This window comes from Marmota marmota, unplaced genomic scaffold (genome assembly GCF_001458135.2).
Source record: "Marmota marmota marmota unplaced genomic scaffold, marMar, whole genome shotgun sequence".
Lineage (NCBI taxonomy): Eukaryota > Metazoa > Chordata > Mammalia > Rodentia > Sciuridae > Marmota > Marmota marmota.
In genome coordinates, this window is record NW_026000169.1 from 841217 (window position 1) to 866501 (window position 25285).

Below are 25285 nucleotides of genomic sequence, written 5' to 3' on the forward strand. Positions count from 1 at the left end.
AAAAAAAAAAAAAAAAAAAAAAAAAAAAAGGCCAGTTTCACTTAAGAAGGTTTGTGATGAGCTAGGCATTGTTGTGCACCTCTGTAATCCCAGTTACTTGAGAAGTCGAGACAGGAAGATTGTTAAATTCCTGGGCAACTCTGTGACACCCTGACTCAAAATAAATTGTTGCTCAGAGGTAGAATATTTCTGGGCTTAATATCCAGTACTTGAGGGAAAAATGTTTGTGAAGAATCAATAAAAATATTAAATTTATTAATATCTGTTATTTGTTCTTTATAGATATACATGACAGTAGAGTATATTTTGACATATTATACATATATGGAGTATAACTTATTCTAATTAGGAACCCATTCTTGTGGTAAAATCAAATTCTGAGTGCATGTCTCTTCAATACCATTTGATGAACTGGAAATAACCAAAAAGCTCATGCTGCAAACATAAGCATAACAGTTTCTAGGGGAAAAGCCTTTCTCGAATTGTAAGCACAAATCAAAATGGAATACTTTTACTTGAAAGAGTAACTGATAAAACTATAGCTAATTACATTTGGTTATTAGGCAAGAATTTTTTTAAAAATGAACCAAATGAGCCTGTTTCTTTCTAATATTTGTGGCAAATTACATTAAATCACTATAATCACCAACCTCCAACTTAATTTCTAATTGAAATTACATTTTGAAAAACTTGTATCTATACAACACTTTTATCTTGACAGATTCCCAGTACCTTTTTTCTGATGAGACTGGTGGTAATATTAACAAATGTGATTTGTTTGTGTGTATGTGTGTTTGTGTGTTACTGGGGACCAAACCCAGGAGTCCTCTATATTCGAGCTCCATCTCTAGCCATCTTTTTTTTTCTTCTTTTTTTAAATCTATCTGTCCATCCTTTCATCCTCTACCTGTCTATTTATCTATCTTGAGATGGGTCTTGCTAAATTGCCATGGTTGGCCTTGAACTTTGATCCTCTTGCTTCAGCTTTCCAAGTTCTGGGATTATAGGCATGTGTCACCATACCCAACTAACTAATGTTATTTTTTTGATATCATATGGTAAAATGGGTCAAAATGGGTCAAAATCTGAAGACCGGGAATTTTTTAATGAAATTCTAATATTTCCAAATGATCAAGGTATAAAGTCATGCCTAGGTAAAAATATCCATACATCCATTCAGAGTACAAAATACATCTATGCTTTTTTGTTTGTTTGTTTAAAGTGTCTTGCTATGTTGCCCAAACTCCTGGGCTCAAGAAGTCTTCCTGCTTTAGTCTTCTGTGTAGCATGGACTACAGATGTGTGCTACCTTACCCAGTCAGATCAGTTCATTTTAATATAACAGATCATTAAAAGTTAATTGATAATGGTTTCAAATTCTGCACTGCAACTAAACCTAAAGGAAGCTATCACTTGTAAAGATTTGGTATAGAATCCCAGATAAATATCCATAATTATATGAAAAGGCTATTGTTGTAGTCTATTCTTCCAACTATGTATCTGTTGTAAGACTAATATTTTATTCATATATTTAGATCAAAACTACACATCACAACAGAATAAATGCACAGTAGACATTAGAATCTCGTCCAATTTTAAAAAGACAAAAACATAAAACTTCTCACCAAAATTATTTTGCCTTAAAAAGTTAATTTTTTAATCTTTGATTTAAAAGCATATAAAGGTTTATTATTATTACTTTTAACAGATTTTAAAGTTCTTAGTTTTAAATTCTGGTACAGTAAATATAAACACAACATACAAAAACAACCTCTCTAGGGTCCTCAATTTTTTAAAACAATTTTTTTTAGTTGTAGCTGAACACAATACCTTTATTTTATTTATTTTTATGTGGTGCTGAGGATCAAACCCAGTGTCTCACACATGCTAGGCAAGTGCTCTACCACTGAGCCACAACCCCAGCCCCTCATTTTTTTTTAAATGTAAAAATATACCAAGAACTAATAGTTTAAGTGCAGAAATTAAAGCTAAATTTCCTTGTTTTTATAAATGAGGAAACTAAGTGGAGCTAAGTGACTGCCCAAGGTCAGAGAGCTTCTTATAAAATAATGGATGATTAAAAAAAAAAAAAAGAGAGAGATAAGAAGGCTATGCCCTTATTTCTAGCACATTTCTTTAAAACTTATCTGTTAAGTTTTCTAGGAAACACACAACTTTATTATGTGACCATGAATCAGAAAACTCTATCTTTAAAACAGAATATTACAGATTATAGGTGAACATTTTACCTGGAAAATCTCAAGAATTCTTTTCTAAGAGCCTATTTTGTATTCAGCAACTACGGTAGACCATACAGTAAATTAAAAATACATAAAATATGATCCATGTCCTAAAATAGTTTTGAATTTGGTTTTAGATAGGAACTAATAAACATAAAACTGATAGCATTACTCTGAAGTGTATGTCATGAAAACTGTGGTAACAAGTGCTGTAATTTCAGAAAAGAGGAGACAACAACAGCTGGCAAAGTTTTTGTAGATTTCCAGGAGACCGGATGATAGGCAAGCACTCTGCTGAGACACAAGTAAGATTTAGGATACATGCAAGAAGAGAAATATATCCCTGAAATATCAGAAGAAAAGCCACAGAAGCAAATCAAAAAAGAACATTCCACAGTGGTTCTCAACCTCAAAACAGTCAAACAAAAATATTGAAGAGTAAGCAAGTTGAGAAGAAATACAAAATGAGATGGAGAGGTTAAGACAGGTTCAGATGAAACAATGTTTTAAGAGTGAAGTAGAGGGAGGGGGGAGGGTGGAGGATGGGAAAGGCAGCGGAGCACAANACAGCCAGGCATTATTTTTTAAGAATCAAAAGGAAGATACTTTGAAATGAATTGCAGAATCTAGGCAAACCCAGTGTTTAATTTTAATGCATCACTATATTTACCCAAGCCAAAATTTAATGTGCTGTCATCTTTCTAAATAACTTAGCTTGAAATGCTCTTTGAGATTCTCAAATTAAAAGCAAGAATTATTATCTTTAAAAAAAAAAATAAAAAAATAAAATAAAATAAAAAACAAAACAAAAAAAAAAGAGTGAAGTAGAGGAATTTAGATTTTATCTTTATCTCCACTATAAAATCAATACTAAATTACAAAAATATTTGCATACAAATTTTCATTGCAGTTTCAGTCTAAATAATCCAAAATTGAAAACAATTTAAATGCCTCCGAGGAGAGTAATAAATTGGGTATTGTATAATGTACTATACAGAAATAGAAAACATAAATTACCAATACACTGTACTATACTCAAATTTTATGTACTCTTAAAATATACTATGCAGGAAACCTAGACACAAAAAAGTTACATATAATAATTCCATTGCCCAAGGAAAGGCAAAACTAGTCTATGGAGCTAGAAATCACAACAGTGGTTACTTATGGAAGAAGATAAGAAAGGGACATGAAGGTATTAACTTATTTTTGCAGCATTAGAGACTTAACCAAGGGCCTTGCCCATGCTAGGCAAGCGCTCTGCTATGAGACACAAGCTCTAGCCTGAGAGTATTTTTCTCAATGGCAAAATTCTATATTTTGATTTGGGTGTTGGTATCATAGTTGTACACTTTTCCAAAATGTATTAATTATCCAATTCAATATACACATTAAAATAACTACAAATGAAAAATGAAAACAAAAGCCCCTTTCTAACTGGAAGTTGAGATCCTTGATTCAGTATATCTGTTATTAACATAAAGGAACTTTTTCTAGGATTTGACTTTTAAAGTAACAGGCACTCTGATATGGAAACCTATGATTTTGTTGTTTTTGTTGCAGTGAAACATACGTGACATAAAATTTACCAAATTTAACCATTTCAAAATATATAGTTCAGTGGCATTAAATAGATTCACATTATTGTGCAGTATTTGCTTTTTTTTTTTTTTCCCTCCCCCAAATAGCAGAGCTTAATTTCTACCATACATGGGTGGCCCTCTGATTACTTTTGAGCTACATCTCCAGCCCTTTTTATGTTTTGTTTTAAATTTTGAGACAAGGTCTCACTCAATTGTTCAGGGTCTTGGTAAACTGCTCAGGTTGGCCTCAGACTTGTGGTCCTCCTGTCTCAGCCTCCCAAGCCACTGGGATCACAGGCATGTGCCACCAAGCCCAGCTTAATTACACTTTGGCTTGATTATACTCTATCTTGAAGTTCTTCAAATCCCTATAGTTTAAAACTAACACCTGTGGCTGCTAATCAATACATGCATTACTTATATTTTAAAAAACAGCTCTCTGCTTTCCAGCCACCATAAGCTGAGTAGCTTTCCCCCACCACACCCTTTGGCCATGATGTTCTGCCTCACCTAAGGCCCACAGCAATAGACTCTGCCAATCATGGGCTAAACCTCTGAAATCAAGGAAGCCTGGAGGTAAAAGACAGTCAAGCCTCCAAAACACAGCCCTGAGGACTTGGGACATGGGAAGCCCCCTTGACAGACTTCTTTCTCTGGGCATGCTGTGGCAGAATGTAAAACTGAGATAATAGTCTGAAGCTCCACAGAATACTCTTGCCTTGCCTGATTACTCAAATATTACCTTTTTTGAGAAAATTATGATAAATTCCTAATTCTTAGTAATCAGTCAGGGTTCCCCAGAAAAAGAAAACCAATAGGAAACAAACTAGGTGCACTTCAACAGATGAATGGATAAAGAAAATGTGGTACATATACACAACGGAATATTACTCAAACATAAAGAAGAAAGAAATTACGGCATTTGCAAGTAAATGGATGCTACTGCAGTCTGTCAGAAATAAGCCAATTCCCAAAACCCCAAAGGATGAATGTTCTCTCTGAAATGCGGTTGCTGACCCACAATTATCGAGGATAGGGAGGTGGGGGAGTGTTTGAAGTTCACTGGATTAGACAAGGGGAAAGAAAGGCAGGGAGGGCGGATAGAAATAGGAAAGACAGTATAATGGATCAGACATTATACTCTCTTATGTTCATGTATGAATACATAACCAGTGTATCTCCACATCATGTACAACCACAAAAATGGGAAGTTATACTCCATATGTATGATATGTCAAAATACATTCTACTGCCATGTATAACTAAAAAGGACAAAGAAAAAAGAAAACCAATAGGATGATTATATATACAAACAGATGAATTAAATAGTTAGATTATTTTAAACAACTGTCACAGGATTATGGAGGTTTAGTGAGTCCAGAATCTGGTGGGGGAAATTAGCAGGCTGAAAACTCAGAAAACTACTCCAATTGGGTCCAGTGAACAAAGGCAGTATGTTGATGAACAAAATGAAGTGTTGCTGCAGATGAACCCTGAATGCAGACTAGTGGCAGAATTTTATTGTTCCTTGGGTGGGGTCAGCCTTTTAATCTATTCAGGCCTTCAACTATTTAAGTGTGGCTAACCCTCATTGTGGAGTGGATTAAAATCCAGTAATTTTATCTCCAGTTTATCTCATCCAAAAATGCCTTCACAGAAATATTCAGAATGTATGACCACTATCTAGGTATCATGGTCTGACCATGTTGACACATAAAAATAACCATCACACTTAGTATTACATTTTGTGATTATTTACAAACTGACTTTCATTTACTGATGTACCTACGACATTTCTATTTCAAATTGTAAAAGAATAAACACTTTGTAAAAATAAAGAAAACATATCTATATACATTAAAGCAAAAAAAAACATTGACTAATTATAAAAAAATTATACTAAATGAATAATTATTTGTGATGCATACTGTAAATTTTAACCTTTCTTAGCCACATTTCCAAGATCAGGTACTTGAAATCTTTCTGAACAATCTTTTATTCTATGATCTATTTTTTAAAAATAAATGGACCTTTATTTTATTTATTTATATGCGGTGCTGAGAATCGAACCCAGTGCCTCACACATGCGAGGCAAGTGCTCTACCACTGAGCCTCAACCCCAGTCCGACTATGATCTATTTTTTTCTTATAATATTTCCTTCAGTTTTTTTCAGAGTTGCATTTTTGTGGCTAATAAATCATGGCAAATTCTACTAAAGGTAAATTATGGTCAATTTTTTTCCATAATAAAATATGTAAATAGTTTAACAGAGTTATGATCACAAGTACAGTCTTTTTGTTTCTGTGTAGATTAACATTTTTGACAAACATTTTCAGGAGACATCAAGTCATTGTCATCATTTGTAATTATTTTTATTTTGGTACCAAGATTGAACCCAGGGGCACTTAACCACCGAGCAACATCCCTAGCCATTTTCATTTTGAGAAAGAAACTGCTAAGTAACTAAGCCTGGCTTTGAACTTGTGATCCTCCTGCCTCAGCCCTCAGAGCCACTGGCTGGCTCTTTGTGATTACTTTTTAATGTTTTATCAAATGTAAGTGTTTAAGAATACAGGAACTCTATGTTATTACATTCTAGTGGATAATATATCCAGTAAAAACAGAAGCTCCATTCTTTTTATAAGTCAAGATACTTAAAAGGGACAATTAAATTTCAAATTTAAATTTCACACACTATTTGAAGTCTCATTGTTCACTATGGTATGACTTTTTAGAGTAGCTTCTTTGTGGTGTGTCATACACATTGATGATTAAATAAATAATAAGTTGTACAGCTTGGTAAAATGTCACAAAGTTATCAATACCAATTTAACTACCACTCAGAAAAATTTCTGAGTTCCCAGATGTTCCCCTATATAGCTTTGTCATTATCATAGCTATTGTTTCAGCTGAGAAAAAATAACTCTCTCCCACAAAGAGTTTTATTAAGCAGTGAAATATTATTTTATATGTATTGTTAATTGTTGATGGACCTTTGTTTTATTCATTTATATATGGTGCTGAGACCTGAACCTAGTGCCTCATACCACAACTCCAGCCCAAGCAGTGCAATAGTTAAGTAGTTCAGAATGTATTTATGTGTGAGAGACGAAGTGACACAGACACAGTATACTCAATATCTATTTGATTATATTTCACAATGCCATCCACAGAAAGAAACACCAGGAGTAATACCTGCCTATTATTGTGTAACATCTGATCTACTTCTGTTTTGATGTGAAGATGATAAATTAGGTGAACTTATAAATGAGTTCATTTATAAGGATGGACAGTATAAGAATCAAATACTAGCATATGTGTAGATCCTTCACACAAAACCCAGAACAACCATTTAGAAAACCTAGTGCCAGCTATTCACAGAGTAATGTAGTGAAGTGGGTTCTCTTAGGTACATGGCTATAGGGTGGCAGAGTCCCAGAAATTTCATCAAGAAAGCTTTTCAAATAATTGAAATTGCTGGATGTGGAGAAAGCAATAAATCACTTTGGTTTTTTCCCCCTTGTCCTGAATTTAGAATGAAATGAATAATAAGACATGGAAGACAGTCTGATGGGAAGATAGTATTGACTTCAATACTGATAAAACTAATCGTAGAATACAGCTTTTGTTTCCAGGCCAAAGAACTTGATAAACTCACCCAGCTGAAACTCTGCTAAACATACATACTACCTAGGATAACTACCTTGAATGGGCAGAGAGGAAATGCCCCAGAACGTGTGTAGAGTGCCGGTGTGAGTTCGGGAATAAAGAATTGATGTTTGAATGTACAAGGCTGTGAGTGGCTTGCGATTTTGTGCCCAGCCAGACTGCGGCAAGGAAATAACAAAATTAATCCCCAGGGCTAGTATGTTCAATAGATAGCTTTGCTAATTCAAAAATATGGATCAATGGCTGTGAGATCTTTGTCAATGAATAACAAATACTTCACTACTTTCTATAGGGAGAGGAATAAAGAAGGAATGAGGAAAGAGACAGTGAGAAGGTCACGGTCAATCTGCACAAGAAGCAAAACCAGAGGAATGGAAGTGGTTCTTAACATTAGTTGTTACATATAACCTCTGTACAGAGACTGAGTGTATGTATAAATGTTGCCTTGAATTAAATTAATGATTAAAAACCTCACAAGCCAGGCATGGTGGCTCATGTCAGTAATCCCAGCAGCTCAAGGCTGACACAGGAGGATCATCAGTTTGAGGCCAGGCTCAGCAACTTAGCAATGCCCTAAGCAAATTAGTGAGACCCTGTCTCAAAATTTAAAAATAAATAAATAAATAAATAAATAAATAAATAAATAAATAAATAAGGGCTGGGAATGTATCTTAATAGTTAAGTGCCCTGTATTCAATCCCAGGTACAAAACAAACAAACAAACAAACAAAACCCTACAGTAATCACATATGCCTTGATGAGAATGATGAATTTGTCCTCAGAATATAATGAATGAATTATCTGGAAAAAATTACTGTGCCTATGACTGATGGTCTATATAGTATTAAAATATTAATCATATTAGCCTTTCAAATAATATATAGGCCTTGATAAATAATCTGACTCCAGATTCTCAGTAATTATACATTTCTCTCATTGACAATGCTAAGTAAAATTCTAAGGGTCTATCATAAATCAAAAGACAGGAAAAAGTGATTCTAATATGTATACTCGTAAACAACAATAGTTGACCTTTATTCAATGTTACAATTTAAATCATCAATAAAAGGCTGAAAACAAACAATTGTATGGAAGGAAACAGTAATCATTAAGACAATTTTGGACTCATTAAAGCAAGTTATGTGAGAATAACTACATTAGCTTCTAATAAGGCTACAAGATTGGTAAGCTATTGAAATTTTTTAAAAAATAATAAGTCAAAACAAAATTGGAAGAATAACACTCGCAGTAATTTTTACTTTTACCTACTAAGCTCCTACTACACAATTTAATAGATGTAAGCTACTGGAATGTTTCTTTATACCCAATAAGAGCTTGAAAAACACACTATTTTTATGACTCTTGTGTTATAAAAAAAAAAATTGGGTAGATTAAAATATACCAGATAGTCATTAAAATAATTGGAATTGTTTTTGTTTTTGGCACTGGGGATTGAAATTAGGGGCACTCAACCACTGAGTCACATCCCCAGCCCTTTTTTGTATTTTATTTAAAGAAAGGGTCTCCCTAAGTTGCTTAGGGCCTTGCTAAATTGCCGAGGTTGTCTTTGAACTTGTGATCCTCCTGCCTCAGCCTCCCAGGCTGCTGGGATAACTTAGAGGCATGCATCACCATGCCCACCCGGGAGAAATTCTCAATATTATCTAAACTGATAAATCTGAACAGATTGGGGCAGATTTTTTATATAATAAGCTTGTATATAGTAAAAAATTGTTCACACTTTGACTCATAATAAAAAGCTTTTGCTAAAGAGTTGGGGGAAAAAGTTAGAAAAATAAAATTTACTTGTAATCTGACTTTATCAACAATTTTTATAATTTTGAGTGTATGTTAGCTTTAAATCTTGGCTTACAGATATATGTATTTTATGTAATTGTTATCATAGAAGAAAACACTTATCTTTTTCTTTCATTTGAGGTACTAGGGGATCACAGGCTTCACACATGGTAGGCAAATGCTCTACTGTTGATCTACAACATTTGAGTAGTCTCCACTTGAGCCAAATACATTTTTGCATCAGCTTCATGATCACAGCCCTTAGAAGCTGCATGAACTCAGTTATTTTATTTAAGAATTTCCCAAACAATAGAAATTAGATTGTTCAAAATTTCTATCACTGTAAGTAACAACATGACACAGTCTTTTTCCTTTAGTTGAATTAACTGAGAACTATCCCCAAGAGGACGATTTCTGAATTAAGGGTAAGAATGTTATTATGGTGTATGATATTGCTATATTATGATTTAATGAAGAAATGTACCAATCTGTTATACCTTGTGATTAAACAAATTTCACAATATAATCACTATACTCTTTTTATTTATTTATTTTAATCACTATACTCTTGATAGTTTAAAAAATATGATTGTAATTATTATTTTATTATTATTATTAGCTAGGTAAATAAGAAAAATAGCAAACTACTGATGGATAGAACAAAAGAGCATTCTTTTCACCAGATGGTATCTCAATAATAATACTTAAACTGACAGAATCCAGAATTCAATGGATATAGATTACAACAAGTCATATTAATTTATCTTGCAACACTCTGGGGAGATACGGAAGCTACTATATTATTAGAAATATACTCATTCGCGGGCTGAAAATGTGGTAAATATATATGCAATGAAATACTATTTAGCCTTTAAAAAGAAGGAAATGCTATCTTTACAACAACAAATAAACCTGGACAGCATAATGCTAAGTGAAATAAGGCAAAGAAAGGCAAATATCACATAATTTCACTTACATATGGAGTGTAAAAGTCAAACTCATAGAAATGGCTTTTAGTGAATGGGGGGATGGAAGGATGGGGGATGAGGGGATGAGGAGAGGGAGAAAATAATTTAAAAAGTAATACAATGCAGATGAATGGAACACAAATAACCAATTAATTTAGGAGAAAGGTTAACTTCAGTCCCTAATCATAGAAGGCTAAAACCAAGATAATAAATACAGTGACATTTAAGCTTCCACAAGAAAATTATGATGTATTTACCTCCACAAGACAGCTCATCTTGAAGCAGAACCAAGTGCATGGGGCAAGAGCACCTTGTAGTGCCATCTCCTTTTACAAGACAAATATGGGAACAGCCACCATTATCCTGGGCACAAGGATGCTGTCCTGGAAAAGGGGACAATTATAAAAATCAATTACTTATGAACTACATGAAACCCAAATGTAAAATCAGCTTGGACTTTACTTCCACACAACATAATTTCTCACTCCATCCCCATACCTACAAGAATATATTTATATCTAACCACTGTTACTATTTTTTATACACACACACACTTAAAAATATTTTTACAACACAATATTATAGGCTTATGTTAATTCTGTATATAAGAAAAGCTGATCATTGGAACTAGGAACATTGTTAGGAGACCACTGAGACCTGGATATTATTCTATTTCTAAACATCTTATCTCAGAAACTTCATTTTTTCAAAAGATAAAATGATTTCACTTAAAAGGTATATTTTAGTGAGGAATCCACTAAGAATTAAGTTATTAGAAGGAAAAACTGAAGATTACATGGAACTGAACCATTCAGAGACAGATAAAATTACTGCTTGGTTAATTGCAAAGGATAACCTACAATATTACAAATGTCAAATTTCCTCATATTTGGGCAAAGTAAGAGAAACAAAACATAGGTAAAACATTTTGAAATCTGTTTCACAAATTATATTTAAAAAAATAATTGTTCTGGGCTGGGGATGTGGCTCAAGCAGTAGCGCACTAGCCTGGCATGCGTGAGGCGCTGGGTTTGATCCTCAGCACCACATAAAAATAAAGATGTTGTGTCCACCGAAAACTAAAAAATAAATATTAATTTTTTTCTTTCTCTCTTTCTTAAAAAAATAATAATTGCTCTGAATTTTCTATTTAGCTTGTTTTACAAGCAACTTGACCTTTGTCATCACACACACAAAAACAAAAACAAAAAACCCAAAACAGCATCTAATGTACCATAATTTACTATTCAACTCTCATCTACAATAACATGTGTTGTACTTCAGTTTGTGCTGATGAGGTAGATAAAAGCAGCCATCTATGAAAAAGACTGTCCAAAAAAGCGATCACTTATTATATTAGAAAATACAACCTATACAGCAATGTCTCTCAACTTTTAATTCCAACACTTTTGATTAACAAAAATCTCATGGTCTTATGTTATTAGAAATTTTAAGATATGTTTTCCTAAAGATAAAACCAAAATATATTAAGTTATATAAAGAAGATACTCTTTGCTGAATTTCTAAAAAAAATCCATTGAGATTTTCTGCAAATACAAATATTCATTTATCAACTGAATGATGCAGGTATTGTCATTTCTATCTTATTTCTATTAAAAGCCCAATCCAAGTTATAACATAAAATGACAAAAAATTCTTTCTAATTTTCAAATATCTTTAATTTTATATCTAAATTGATGAATGGTGGCAACCTAATGAAAATTTGAAATGAAAAAGGAATGGCATTCTCATTCCCTCATTCTCTTTTCATGCTTCAATTCCACTGGAAAGCACTAAGCTGAGGAGGTAAGAAGTTATAATGGTTCTGACTCTAGTATTCCACTAAACATTAGTGTAAGACCTGTTAGTGACTGCTATGAGGGCACTTTTGGTTATATACATGCATTAAAAAGAAATTAAGCCAAGATGCTTAGTCATTTTCCAAAGTTTTAAAAAAAAATTTAAAAATCATAACTATTTTTCTAAGTTGGGAATTAAAAAATTTTATCTGAGGAAAAAGTAAACAAGCACTTACTGATTAAAGTTTTCTCTATGTTTATATACTAATTGTAATTTATTTTGCTTTTGCTTAAGAATATTATTAATCCACAGTAAGCATATTAATTAATCATTATATAATTTTTTACTTCATTCAAACCGTAAGGGCAAGGAGGAAAAGATAAATAAATGTTAATACTACCAGTGTCTCTAAGTGACTGAGGGAGATAAAGAAAAGTCATGATAAGCAGAGTTAATACTTAGTCTTTGTGTGTGTTTTGTGTGTTGCTGAAGATGAAACCCAGGACTTCATGCATACTAGGCAAGTGTACCACTGAGCTACACCCCAGCACAAAATTTTCAAATGAGCATGAACATGATTTTCTCCCATTCCTGCTTTACAAGGAAATGATTAATCATTTGGAAAAGATTCCAGATGAGTTTGACATAAAGCTTTAAAAGAAGGAAGATTTTTTTTAATGGCGAAACTAAAAGTATATAAAAATCTTAAAGATAAAAGAGTCCAAGAAGACATAAAAGTGTATCTTAGTTTCTTACAACACAAACAAGTCCTCCAATTAGCATTAGTCCATCAGCACTTACTGTATTCCTGAAGGTTCAGCTCCTTTACTGCATGAATGTCACTAAGCTGAGCAATTCGAGCCTGGACTTTGGTTCTGCCCTCTCGACCTGTCATGTCAATTTTTTCAATCATTTGCTGCTGCTTATCAATCCAATAGAGCCAGTTCTCAAACACAGTTAGTCCCACAGGCTGCAAGATATTGGAGTCTTCTAACACTATCCTGTTGGCACCTTGGAAAAGGAGAACATTCAACAACAATGATTAATTTGGTCAAATCATACTTTCAACAATTATTTAATGAATATCAGTTAGACTCTAAAAGTATGGGAAAGGAAAGCATGAGCTCTTTACCACAAAGCTTAAAAATCCTGCTGAGTATATATACACACATCAGAAAACAGGTAATAAATCATTAATGTGCTATCAAGAATAAATAGTAAGCTGGGTACAGGTATACATACACCTGTGATCCCAGCTACTCAGGAGGCTGAAGCAGAAGGATCACAGGTTTAAGGTCAGCCAGGGCAACTTAGTGAAACTCTGTCTTACATTAAAAAATAAAAAGGGGGGCAGGGCTGGGATTGTAGCTCAGCAGTAAAGTGCTCGCCTAGCATGTGCGAGGCCTTGGGTTTAATCCTCAGTACCACATATAAATAAATAAAATAAAGATATTGTGTCCAACTACAACTAAATAAAATAAAATGAAATAAAACAAAAATAAAAATAAAAAGGGCTGGGGATATAGCTCAGAGGTAGAGCATCCCTGGGTTCATTACCAAGTACCACAATAAAGGGAGGAGAAAAAAAGAGAGAGCGAGCCCAATAGTCAGTAAATAGTCTAGTTTATAGAAATGCAGAAAGAATTTAGAGCAGCTTATTTTTATTTCAGTAGAGTCTATTTTTCAAACTTCGTTTTATGAAAACTCTAAAACAGATAAAAGTGACATTTCTTTAAATGAAGCAGTGGTGGTGAGCCCAGTTTTGTGCTTGACACACCCTACTTGGAGAGACCATTTATGAAGAACACCTGGCTTCTCAGAACAGAAAGAAGACTGACTCACTGGGTCAAGTCTCACCCCAAAACAAGAATTATTCCTATAACATCCAAAACACAGAACTATTTAGACTATGAAGAATCAACTTGTTTTATTGCTTGACAGTGTGAAAGTTCTTCCACAGAGGAGGCTGACATCTGAGTTGACATAACCCATTCATTTATTCATAGTTTCTCTCTCACTCAAAATAAATAAACAAATAAGATTCCCTTTCTTCATATTTCATGATTTCTAATTAATGAGTTCAGTTAAAGAAAGACATTAGCTTATATTTTAAGAATAACAAGGAGAGCTCCAGGAAAGAGGCAAGCACAATGCTAAATTTTAATAAATGGAGAATAGTGAGAAAACCAGACAGGCAGGCATTACTTAAGTCAACATTCATATCCAAGGCAAATAGATTAAAAACAAGGTTACTTGTGCTCTCTCCTAATACTAAACTGGTAGTGATAAACAAAAACAATGCATAAAACCATCCTGAGGATCTGGAAGCACCAGGTATTTTAGAATGCAGCAAAGGGAGGATTTATATGGTTGGGGCTAGAAAAAGGGTATTAACTGAAAATATGTTCAAGTTAAATAGCTCCTGGAAATCCTCCCTTAGTCTGCAGAAGACTAAAAATAACGAGACCTTAATATACCAGGCAAAGGCAAAAAGTTAGTGCCATAAATGGATTATCACAAGGGAATCACTTTTTAAAAAATCTACTTTCTAATGATAATACCATTCCCAACATCTTTCAAAAACACTAGGCAGCCCACTTCTTCATTTTTTTAGGTACCAGAAATTGGACTCAGGGGCACTTAACCACTGAGCCACATCCCCAGACTCCTTTTTATATTTTATTTAGAGGCAAGTTCTCATTGAGTTGCTTAGGGCCTCACAAAGTTGCTGACACTAGCTTTGAATAGGTGAACCTCCTGCCTCAGTCTCCTGAGCCGCTGCAACATCACGCCCAGCCTAAGCAGCCCACTTTTATCCTAATACAAAAGACTGGAAGAATTTTCTATAGGAAAAACTATTAACTAAAGAACAAAACAAACAAACAAACAAACCCTAAAATACACTAAAGAAAATAACTTCAGACAGTTTTGCCTATGAGTCCCATTAGAACTCCAGGCCTCTAGAAGAAAGCCATTGTAATCAAAGCATATGCAAGCCTAAGTCAGCATTTTCAGTGCCTAATATTAAACAGACAACTAAGGATCACCAAATATTTAAAGAAAACCTCTGTATTAAAATTGAAACTGGCTGCGGTTGTAGCTCAGATGCAGAGTGCTTGCCTAACACGTGTGAAGCACTGGGTTCAATCCTCAGCACCACATATAAATACAGAAAATAAAAGTCCATTGACAACTAAAAAAATAAAATTGAAACTAATTTTAAAATTGAAATAAAAGACAAAGACACAATTAAAAGCAGAAGAAAATAAATAAATCAGCCATTATAACCCTAAAGAACAGGATGCTTTGAGGGCAGAGCACTCAGAGGGAAAAAAACAAAACAAACCAGACTTTGCAAATTAAACACGATACTGGAAAATTTTTAAAAATTTGTTTTTTCAGTAAGAAAGTTGGGTGACAAATTTAAAAAGCTCTCCAAGAAAGCAGAAGAAAAAGAGATGTATAATAGGAGAAAAAAATATTTATAGCCAAGAAAGTTCAACATTATCAATATAAGCTATCTACCTTTAGTCACTTGGTAGTCATCTCTTTATATAAAACTATCTCAGTATCATAGTGCTTGTGTTCAAAAAACATTGCTTTTGCTTAATAGTGGCCCCAAAGTACAAGATGTAAAGGAGGTACAGGGCATAAAATATGGAAAGAGAGATTAACTCTAGTACTCTCTGACTATGCTACAGGGCATATAGGAAACAAATAGCATGGTGTTTGGTACTATCCAAGTTTCAGGCATCCACTGGGGGATCATGGAACATATCCTCTAAGGAGAAGGGGGAAGACTGTAGATCTATTCAAGAGAATACATTCGTGCAACAGAACTAAAAAGACAAGACTAGTGGATAAATAAGAATCTTATATATAATAAAAGTTGTAAAACAGAACAGAAAAGATGGATTATTTAGTCAATGGTGTTGAAAAACCAATTTGACAAATAGATTAAAAAAAAAAAACTTGGTTCCTTGTAAGAGAATACTCCTATATGTCTGCAAATAAAGTATAAGATCACTACAGAAAAAACTATGAAAAAGTACTAAAAGCTATTAAATAAGACCAAAATAAAGGAAGGATTCTCATGGTCATGGATAAAAAGATTAAATTTATTAAACATGCTAATTCTCCAATACATATGTTACTAATAATAAATTAATAATTTGAATACATAAAGAATTTCTAGAAATCTAAAACAGAAAAATGGCAGCTGGGCACAGTGGTGCATGCCTGTAGTACCAGCAATTCTGGAGCCTGAGGCAGGAGGATTACAAGTTCAAGGCCAGCCAGAGAAACATAGGGAGATATTGTCTCAAAAAAATAGAAAAGGGAAAATTAAAATGAGCAGAGGCTATGAACAGCAAATTCATAAAAGAAATGTGAATTACCAATAAAAACATGAGATTTTGTTAAACCTCACCAGAAACAGGATAATAAAAATTTTTATTAATGTAATATATCTTTTAAATTTATTAGACTGGCAAAAATCTGTAAGTCTGACAATAACCAGATTCTGGAGTAGCAGCTCTCATATATTGCTAATACAAACTTCAAATTGATATAAAATCACACTGGAGATTAATCTATACCTGTTAATAGACATATACAGATACACATACACATGTATGTCCACATTATATTTTAGAAATTCTACTAATAATATTAGGCCTTAGAGAAATGTTTACATGTGTGCACAGGGACATTTACTATAGTACTGTTTTGTTTTTTCCCCTTTTTTGGTGCTAGGGATTGAATTCAGCCTCACTTACGCAAGGCAACCACCTTACCCATGAGCTACATCCCCAATCCCCTGCAGCACAGTATTTTATGGCAAAAAAAAAAAAAAAAAAAAAAAAAAATTNGCTTTTGCTGAGGTTGGCTTTGAACTAGCGATTCTCCTGCCTCAGCCTCCCAAGCCGCTGGGATTACAAGGGTGCCCTACGGAGCCCAGCTTGAACATGCATTACTTTAATAACAAAAACCAAACATCATAAAAGAAGAGAAAGAAATGGCAAGGGTGTGGGAACATATCTTCAATACTAATAAAAGAGCTGAAACGTGGATATAAACAATTATTATACAAAACAGAGGTAATATAAGAGACATAGGAAAATCAGATCAGGGAAAGGATATACCATGCCAGACATGTGAAAACACCTGTGTAACTATGTATATGAATACTCAGAATCAGAGAAAGCAAAGGGGAACTCTGGTACCTAAAGAAAGGACAAAATTGTTTTGTTTTGAATTTTGTTTTTTTGATATCAGGGATTGAAACCAGGGGCACTTAACCTCTGCGCCACATCCCCAAGTCCTTTTTAAAAATTTTTTTATTTTGAGACAGAGTTTCACTCATCTCCTGAGCGCCTCACTAAGTTGCTGAGGCTAGCTTTGAACTTGCAATCCTCTTGCCTCTGCCTCCAGAACTGCTGGGATTACAGGCATGTGCCAACACAACTGGCCAGAATTTGTTTTTTATTTATTGCTTTTTTTTTAAATTACAAATGTATTCAGAAATAAAAAAATTCATATAATACAATACTCTTCACATTTTAATATGCAAACATTCCAGACCTTTCTTAAGATATATTTGTTTACATATTTCAAAGTGAACATAAAGACATGCCCTTATTTCTTACTGATATATATGTGTGTGTGTGTGTGTGTGTGTGTGTGTAGTGTGTGAGTGTGGCAGGGGGTACATGCATACATACTATATAGTTTTAAATTCTAAACAAAATTGGATCTTAATAAACACTGTTGCGTAATTTGTTTTAAAAATCATCCTCTACATCAGTGCACGCAGATCTACCTTAATCTTTTAAAGGACTATAATATTCTATACATTGATATAGTAGAAAGTTTCTCCATGAAAAATGATTACAAATGGTATTCATGAATGCCTCTGTACACTTGGGTTTATATTTCTCTAAGACACCCGTTTAAAAAGGAAACTGCCAGGAATCAAAAGGAATGCTTGTTTTAAATGCTGATAATTGGGCTGGGGATGTGGCTCAAGCGGTAGCACGTCCGCCTGGCATGCGTGCGGCCCAGGTTCGATCCTCAGCACCACATACAAACAAAGATGTTGTGTCTGCCGGAAAAAACTAAAAATAAATAAAGAGAGAGTTTTAAAAATAAATAAATAAATAAATAAATGCTGATAATTATTGGCAAATTACCCTCCATAAGGTTCTACCTATTCCCATTTTCACTAAACCATTTGAGAATATGTTATTTTCTAGCATTCTGGCCAATGTTAACTACAATCAACTTTAACAAATTTTTGTCACTCTGATAGACAAAGTGTATTATTTTAAATTAATTTCCCTAATCACTAGTAAGGTTGCATAAAATGTTAAGATATAAGAAATTAGGGTAGATGAAGTAAATATGATCATAGAGGACTACAGAGAAATGAGAAATTAAAGTATACCTTAAAAGTAAAGAATGATTTAATTTGGTTAAAATATGAGGAACGTAAAGGTCAAGTTAAGTTTGTAAAAGGCAAATATCAATTTATACCAAATTAAGTGTACATCTAGATCTTTCTCCTGTAGGTTATGAGACTGTCCTGAAGATTTTTAGAGTATATTGATGACATTTGTAACCACACTTCTGGCTGGGAGCAATGGTACACACCTGTAATTTCTGCTACTCAGGAGGCAGTGGCAGGAGAAAACCAAGTTCAAGGCCAGCCTGAATAACTGAGTGAGAACCTGTCTCAAAATAAAATAAAAAGGGCTGGAGATGTAGCTCAGTGGTAGAGCACTTGCCTAGCATGTGTGAGGCCCTGGGTTCAATCCCCAGTAACACCCAAAACAAAACAAGAAAACCACATTTTAGATTATTATGTTTGTATATATAAAAAATTATGTTCACGGATGTTTATTTATATATATGGATACACACACACACACTTTTTTTTTTAAAGGATAGCGAGGATAGAGTGCATAACTGTATTTTCTTGTGGGTACACAGCATATTTCAGGAAGGATACATAAGAAACTGGTAACAACGGTTGCTTATTTTTTTAATATTTACTTTTTTAGGTGTAGACGGACACAACACAATGCTTTTATTTTTATGTGGTGCTGAGAATTGAACCCAGGTCCCACCTGTGCTAGGCAAGTGCTCTACTGCTGAGTCACAATCCCAGCCCCACACATACTTTTTTAAGGAAAATCTAGCAGGGAGACCATCAATCAGATGATGAGAACATGAACTAGAGGAGAACAACTAAGAGAAAAGAAAGATACATTAGAAATATACTATTACCCTATCAAGAAAACTGGCAAATAATTAGATAGTAAAAGAAAAAGCTTTTATCCAACCAACTTGATGTATACTATAGAAGATAAAACTACAAATAAATCTATCAGAAATACAATGCAAGAAAAATACAAATGCTACTAACAAACCATCTTAAAAACTCAAATCAAAATAGGGAAATACACTTCTTAAGTACCTGACAGATCACTGCTTTCAATTCGCCGGAGATCTGAGTCAGCCCAAAAGAGCTTGCCCAACCTGCTATCAAGAGCTAAGGCAACTGGTTTACTTAAGCCACTGAAAAAGAGGACCTCTCGTTCCGTTCCATCCAAAGCAGCCCGTTCAATTTTAGGAGATCTTTCCTGAAGATTGGTGAAGTACATATACCTGAAGAGTAATTAGAAGAAAATAAGAAGTTATCAAAGTAAGAAACCATGTAAAATAATAATATTCTTAATGATTAAGACAAATAGAGATGGCGTTGGAGATGTAGCTCAGTGGTAGAGTGCTTGCCTACTAGCATAAAGCTCTTGGGTCTGATTCCCATCACTATTAAAAAAAAGAAGATAAATGAAGGTCAACTAATATCTTTAAATCTTACTTTTAGATATCTTTAAATCTGTTTTAATTTATTTTTAAAAATTTTTTTTAGTTGTAGATGAACACAATACCTTTATTTTATTTATTTTTATGTGGCACCAAGGATCAAATCCAGTACCGCACACGTGCCAGGCAAGTAAGTACTCTACCACTGAGCCACAACCACACCCCCCTAATTTACTTTTAAACTAATAAAAATTGTACATATTAATGGAGTAACATATGATGTTTGGATACATGTATACATGCATAACCCAGTATAACTATCTTAATTATCATTCAAAATTCTTTTTTCTAGCTTTTTTAAAAATATTGATCTAACTACAACTTAGTATTCACTGATTCACCTTTCCCCATTTCTCCCTCCCCCCTAAAATTTAATATTAAAAACGGTCTTGGTATACTTCTACTTTCATAGAAGTAAAAAAGAGCATACACAATTTCATAGGGAATTAACTTTCATAGATTTGAATGTAAGAGTATTAGATACAGTATGCCAATGTTTTCAGAATACTACAATAAAGAAGAAATCAGTGGCCAGAGAAAACTGGACATAAAATTTTAAGTTCCTTTCCTATTAATTACTAAAAATAAGTTATATATTAATCATTTCTTATATTAACTTATAGGTTTCATCCCTTTCCTGTAATTCTTTTTAAATAAGCTACTTTCCCTGCTGAATTCCTTATCTTTCATTCAGATGCAGCTGAGTACTGAATATTTATTAAATGCAAAGCTCTGTATTAAGTGAAAAAAAAAACATTAATTCTTGTCATAAAGGAGTCTAAGGTCTAATAAGAAATATACAACTGAAAAATAGTTAAGTAGAAGACAAACTGAAAAGAATTAAATATGAATAGAGAGGAACAGACACAGAGCACTGGGTATCTAGGACAGAGGAGAACCACATCTGGCAGGAGGTAGGAAGACCAAGGAAAACTTCATGGAGGAAACAGGAGCTGAAATGGTCCTGAAGGTATGGATCAAATTTAGAACTAAACCAAGAAAGGAAATTCTAGGCAGTGAAATCAAAGAAAATATAAGAAAGCTGTTAAGAAAATGCATGGGCAAGTGGACAGAGAATAATGAGCTGTTCATAGGAGCACAGAAAATTTAAAAGATAAATAAAGAACTGAAAAGGAAGACTGAGAAGGGTCTCAGATGCAAATATATCTGAATGCCACTTTAGTAACATACCCTTTCTCTGGGTTTACCACAATGGCTCGAGGTCTGTCTTGCTCGCCTTTCAGCACCACTCCAATTGATCTTCCATCTAATCTGGTCACATTAATGACATTGGTAGCCTCACAAGTCCAATATATGTACCGGCTATAAATATCAATGCTGAGGTCATAGGGCTGTATTTCTAGGTTCTGATTCAGAACTGAGCTCACAACAGTAAAGCCCTAAGGAAAGAAAAAGTCACACACAGAAAGTTAAAGACTCCATAACAAATAGCCCTGAGGTATCTACTCAATGCTTCCACCTATGTGGTTACACACCTGAGAAGGAGCTCTCAAGTCTCTGGGAGCTTTTTTTACTGATACATTTTTTTATAGATAATGTACTTCTTTGTTAACATGCATCTCAAATATTCTGTGGGATTGTTATGGCCTAGGGCAGAAGAGGGAGCCGAGGATAGATTAGTTGCTCCAAGAACCTAATGATGCCTTGATTAGAGACAGAAGGAAGAAAGTAACAGCAGCCTTCAGCAAACTGTAGATTTAATGGCTAGAACCACACCCTAGAAATACCTTTAGAGCAATGGTTCTCAACCAGGGATAAATTCTGTCCCTACAGACATTTGGCAATGTTTGGAAACATTTTTGGTTGTCACATCTATGGTGATGTTATTGGCAATATAGTGAGTAGACGCAAAGGATGCTGTTAAACATCCTACAACATGTAGGATAGCCCCCACAACTAAGATTTATCTGGCCCCAAATGTCTAAAGAGTTTAGAAACTGCTCTAGAAATGATAACACTAGTCAGGGCTACAAACCAACTCTATCAATCATCTCTTTCTCTAATCCAGAAACTCACCTCCAAATAAATAAAATAAATATATATTTTTTAACAAAGTCAATCATAGGAAGATTTGTCCATCTGAATAAAGTACATTTCCTTTACTAGGACTTTACTATTAACATCCCTTAATGAGGTTATTTAATTTATTTGCAATGTCCTTGGCTATATAATAACCATAACTTCTATCTACTAGTTATCAATCATTAATTCTGTCCTACCCAGTATAAAGTGTATATAGAATACACAACTATAACCTCACCCCTAAATGATCTTTCCATAGCTCTAAATATATTACCATCTTGTTCTTTACTGTTTGAAAAGATGTAACAAAAATTAGTAATTTAATCCCCCTAAATTTTAGTACATTCAAAATTCAATTTAACATCACTGCTATAAGGAAGACAATAGTTATATTTATTGTAATCCCAGTCTGCCTGGTCACAGAACGCAAGGAAGTTAAGTATTAGAGTGGTATATAAATCCATGACTAGTGTGTAGGCATAAGTAAGACTGACAATATTCTCATTCCCATCTCATAGTCACTAAATAATATTTACCAAAAAAAATTTGATCAATAGCACATCCTAGATGTTTTAAATTTTACAAAATTATGCTATATATGCTGTCCTCTGAACCTTTTAAATAATAGGTAATTAGTAATGTAACACTTATTTGTTAAGTCCCTATCATATAAAGGTAAGCACGATGTAACTTTGCATTTTTTTCAGTTAAAAAAATTTATGAGATTCCCAGGGAAGGAGAGAGCTTGGATCAGAACTAAGGCCTATTTGACTTCAAAACTTCTAACATTCCACACAAATGGAATCATAAGAAAAAAAAAAAAACTATATAAATGGATGTGGGTAGCAGTGACAGTCATTACTGATATGTGAGCTTAAGTTCTCCTAATATAATTTCCATCCCAATACCACTGTCAAGTAATTGTTCACTCAGAAAAATCATCAGGAGTAAAAGAGAGCTACTAGGTTCAGAATTTCAGTCTCTGTCTCTGTCTCCCTCTCTGTGTGTGGCAAGAACCAAGTGAAATAGTATAATTGGTTAGTCCAATTACCAGTCAGAAAAAATGGATTTTGAACTGAGCCCGGCTAAGTATGGTGGCACACTCCTGTTAATTCCAGCTACTTGGGAGGCTCAGGCAGAAGGCTCACAAGTTCAAGGCCAGCCTCACCAACTTAGCAAGGTCCTATTTCAAATTAAAAGGGCTGGTGACATAGCTCAAGAGCCCTTGCCTAGCATGTGTGAGGTCCTGAGTTCAATCTCCAGTATAAGAAAAAAAGACAGAAAGACAGATGGATGGACAGATGAAAGGGAGAGAGGGAAAATAAAAGAAAGGAAAAGAGAAAAGAAGGAGAGAGGGAAGAGAAAGAGGAGAAGGAAGGGGAGGGGAGAAATTAACGAACCCTGAATTACCTGGCTTCCATCTTCTTGAGCCTTTCGGATCATGTTTTGTCGTGAGTCAATCCAATATAGCTGCTTGTCCAGGGGGTCATAGTCAATGGCCCGGACATTTCGAAGGCTGTGGATGGGAAGGATGATGTCAGGACTCTGTTGTTCATCAATCACCATGCGATTGATAGCACTCTTTTGACTGAAGAGCAGGAAGGTGGTAGGGGCTTAAAAAAAGAAAAGAGCAAATCCAAAATATAGTTATTCTGAGTCTTGCATTACTCAAATATTTGACTAGACTATTGTATATTATTTCCTGCATACAATACAGACAGACATAGCAGGATTCAGAATACGCAATCCAAAACTCTCTTCAGAGCGACAATGACGAGCACTCTGGTTACCAAACCAGTTACCCAGAGACATAATCTACTTTTCTTCTTCTATCACAGATATCATAGGAGATTTCAATGAAACTTTTGATAAACGTAAACTTAATTCTAGTCCATCAGGTGAATAACTCTACTCCTCCTTAACCTATTCTTGTGTGTGTGTGTGGCCGAAAACCTGGGCCTCCATAGGTCAAAGAAGAATCTTCATTATTATTTTAAATTCAGACTGTTCATTATCTAATCATTTGATTACTAAGTCACTGACCCTCCCCTTGATCAAATTTTATCCAACTGTAAAATAAAGATAATAGCCACCTTGCCCTTCTCATTGAGTTGCTATAAAAATTCTATCACAGAAATGAAAACACTTTAAAAACTGGAAGCCAGGATATAAAAGTACAAATAGCTATTGTTTATTATTATCAATTATTATTAGTAGCATTAATAAACTTAGATTAACAAGAATTAGACAAAAACTCATGAAATGCAGATATAGACTTTATTTTGCTTTGTAGTGTATATGATGGCTGCAGGGAGAAAAGGCAGATAAAAATTATCCCAAAATTAATAATATAGACACTTCACATTTTTTTTTAATTTTTTTTATTAGTTATTGATGGACCTTTGTTTATATGTGATACTGAGAATCGAACCCAGTGCTTCACTCATGCTAGGCAAGTGCGTTAACACTGAGCCATAACCCCAGCCCCACATTCTTTATTTTTAATCCTCAAAAGAAACCTTACATTTATATTTTAACTAAAATAAAATTCTCCTTTGATGCTAAGTTGATTCCCTAAATTCATGAACTGGGAAAATACATTGCAAACACTTCCCTTTCCCAAGGACTAGGCTTCTGGTTATTATGTAATCACTTTTATAATAGGAAAACATCTAGAAAAGAATGCCAGTGATAACAACTACAAAATCTAGTAGCATTTTAAAATCCTCACTAAAATACAGCTGTCTCCCCTTATTAGTGGAAGATGAATTCCAAGACTCCCAGTGGATACCTCAAACACAGACAGTATTGAATCCTATATACACACACCTACCTATGATTAATTAACGCATAAATTTGGCACAGTAAGAGATTGACAATAAGAATAGAATATTGGGGAGAAGGAAGATGGCGGCGAGGGGAGTGCATTGCAGCCGTGTGCTGCTTCACTGTGTGGGAGTATGACAAGTCAGGACGGCTAAAGGATATCTTGTTAGGAATTTCCAGCAATAGTGGGGTGCTCCGGAACCTGGAGGAAGGATTTCCATCGCACGAGGATCGGCTACGGGGACTCAAACGCGAGAGGTTTGTCGCTCGGAGGGTAACACTGCTTATTCAGCAAATCGCCCCACGGCTAGAGTTTGCAGCGCGCGCTGGGATAGAGACGCAGGGTTACAGCGCTGCAGTTTCTGCCAGCCGCGCAAGCACCGTACTCAGGGCTGAATTCTGGGTTCGAGACGGGGGAAGGAAGCGGTCCATCTCGGTTCTCCACACCGGTCAGACCACAGAGGAGGCCAG

General features: G+C 34.3%; 1 protein-coding gene across 2 annotated transcripts in view; it reads right to left on the minus strand.

The window, feature by feature from the left end:
- Positions 1-25285, minus strand: part of Lrp6 (LDL receptor related protein 6) — a 191500-nt gene that overhangs the window by 44913 nt on the left and 121302 nt on the right. For both annotated transcript variants that reach the window (XM_048787197.1, XM_015498172.2), the window contains exons 13-17: positions 23399-23601; positions 21137-21345; positions 19536-19726; positions 12860-13069; positions 10516-10641 (exon numbers count right to left, since the gene is read on the minus strand). In XM_048787197.1, the coding sequence (XP_048643154.1) occupies positions 10516-10641; positions 12860-13069; positions 19536-19726; positions 21137-21345; positions 23399-23601 (939 nt within the window). The remainder of the gene's footprint in view (positions 1-10515; positions 10642-12859; positions 13070-19535; positions 19727-21136; positions 21346-23398; positions 23602-25285) is intronic.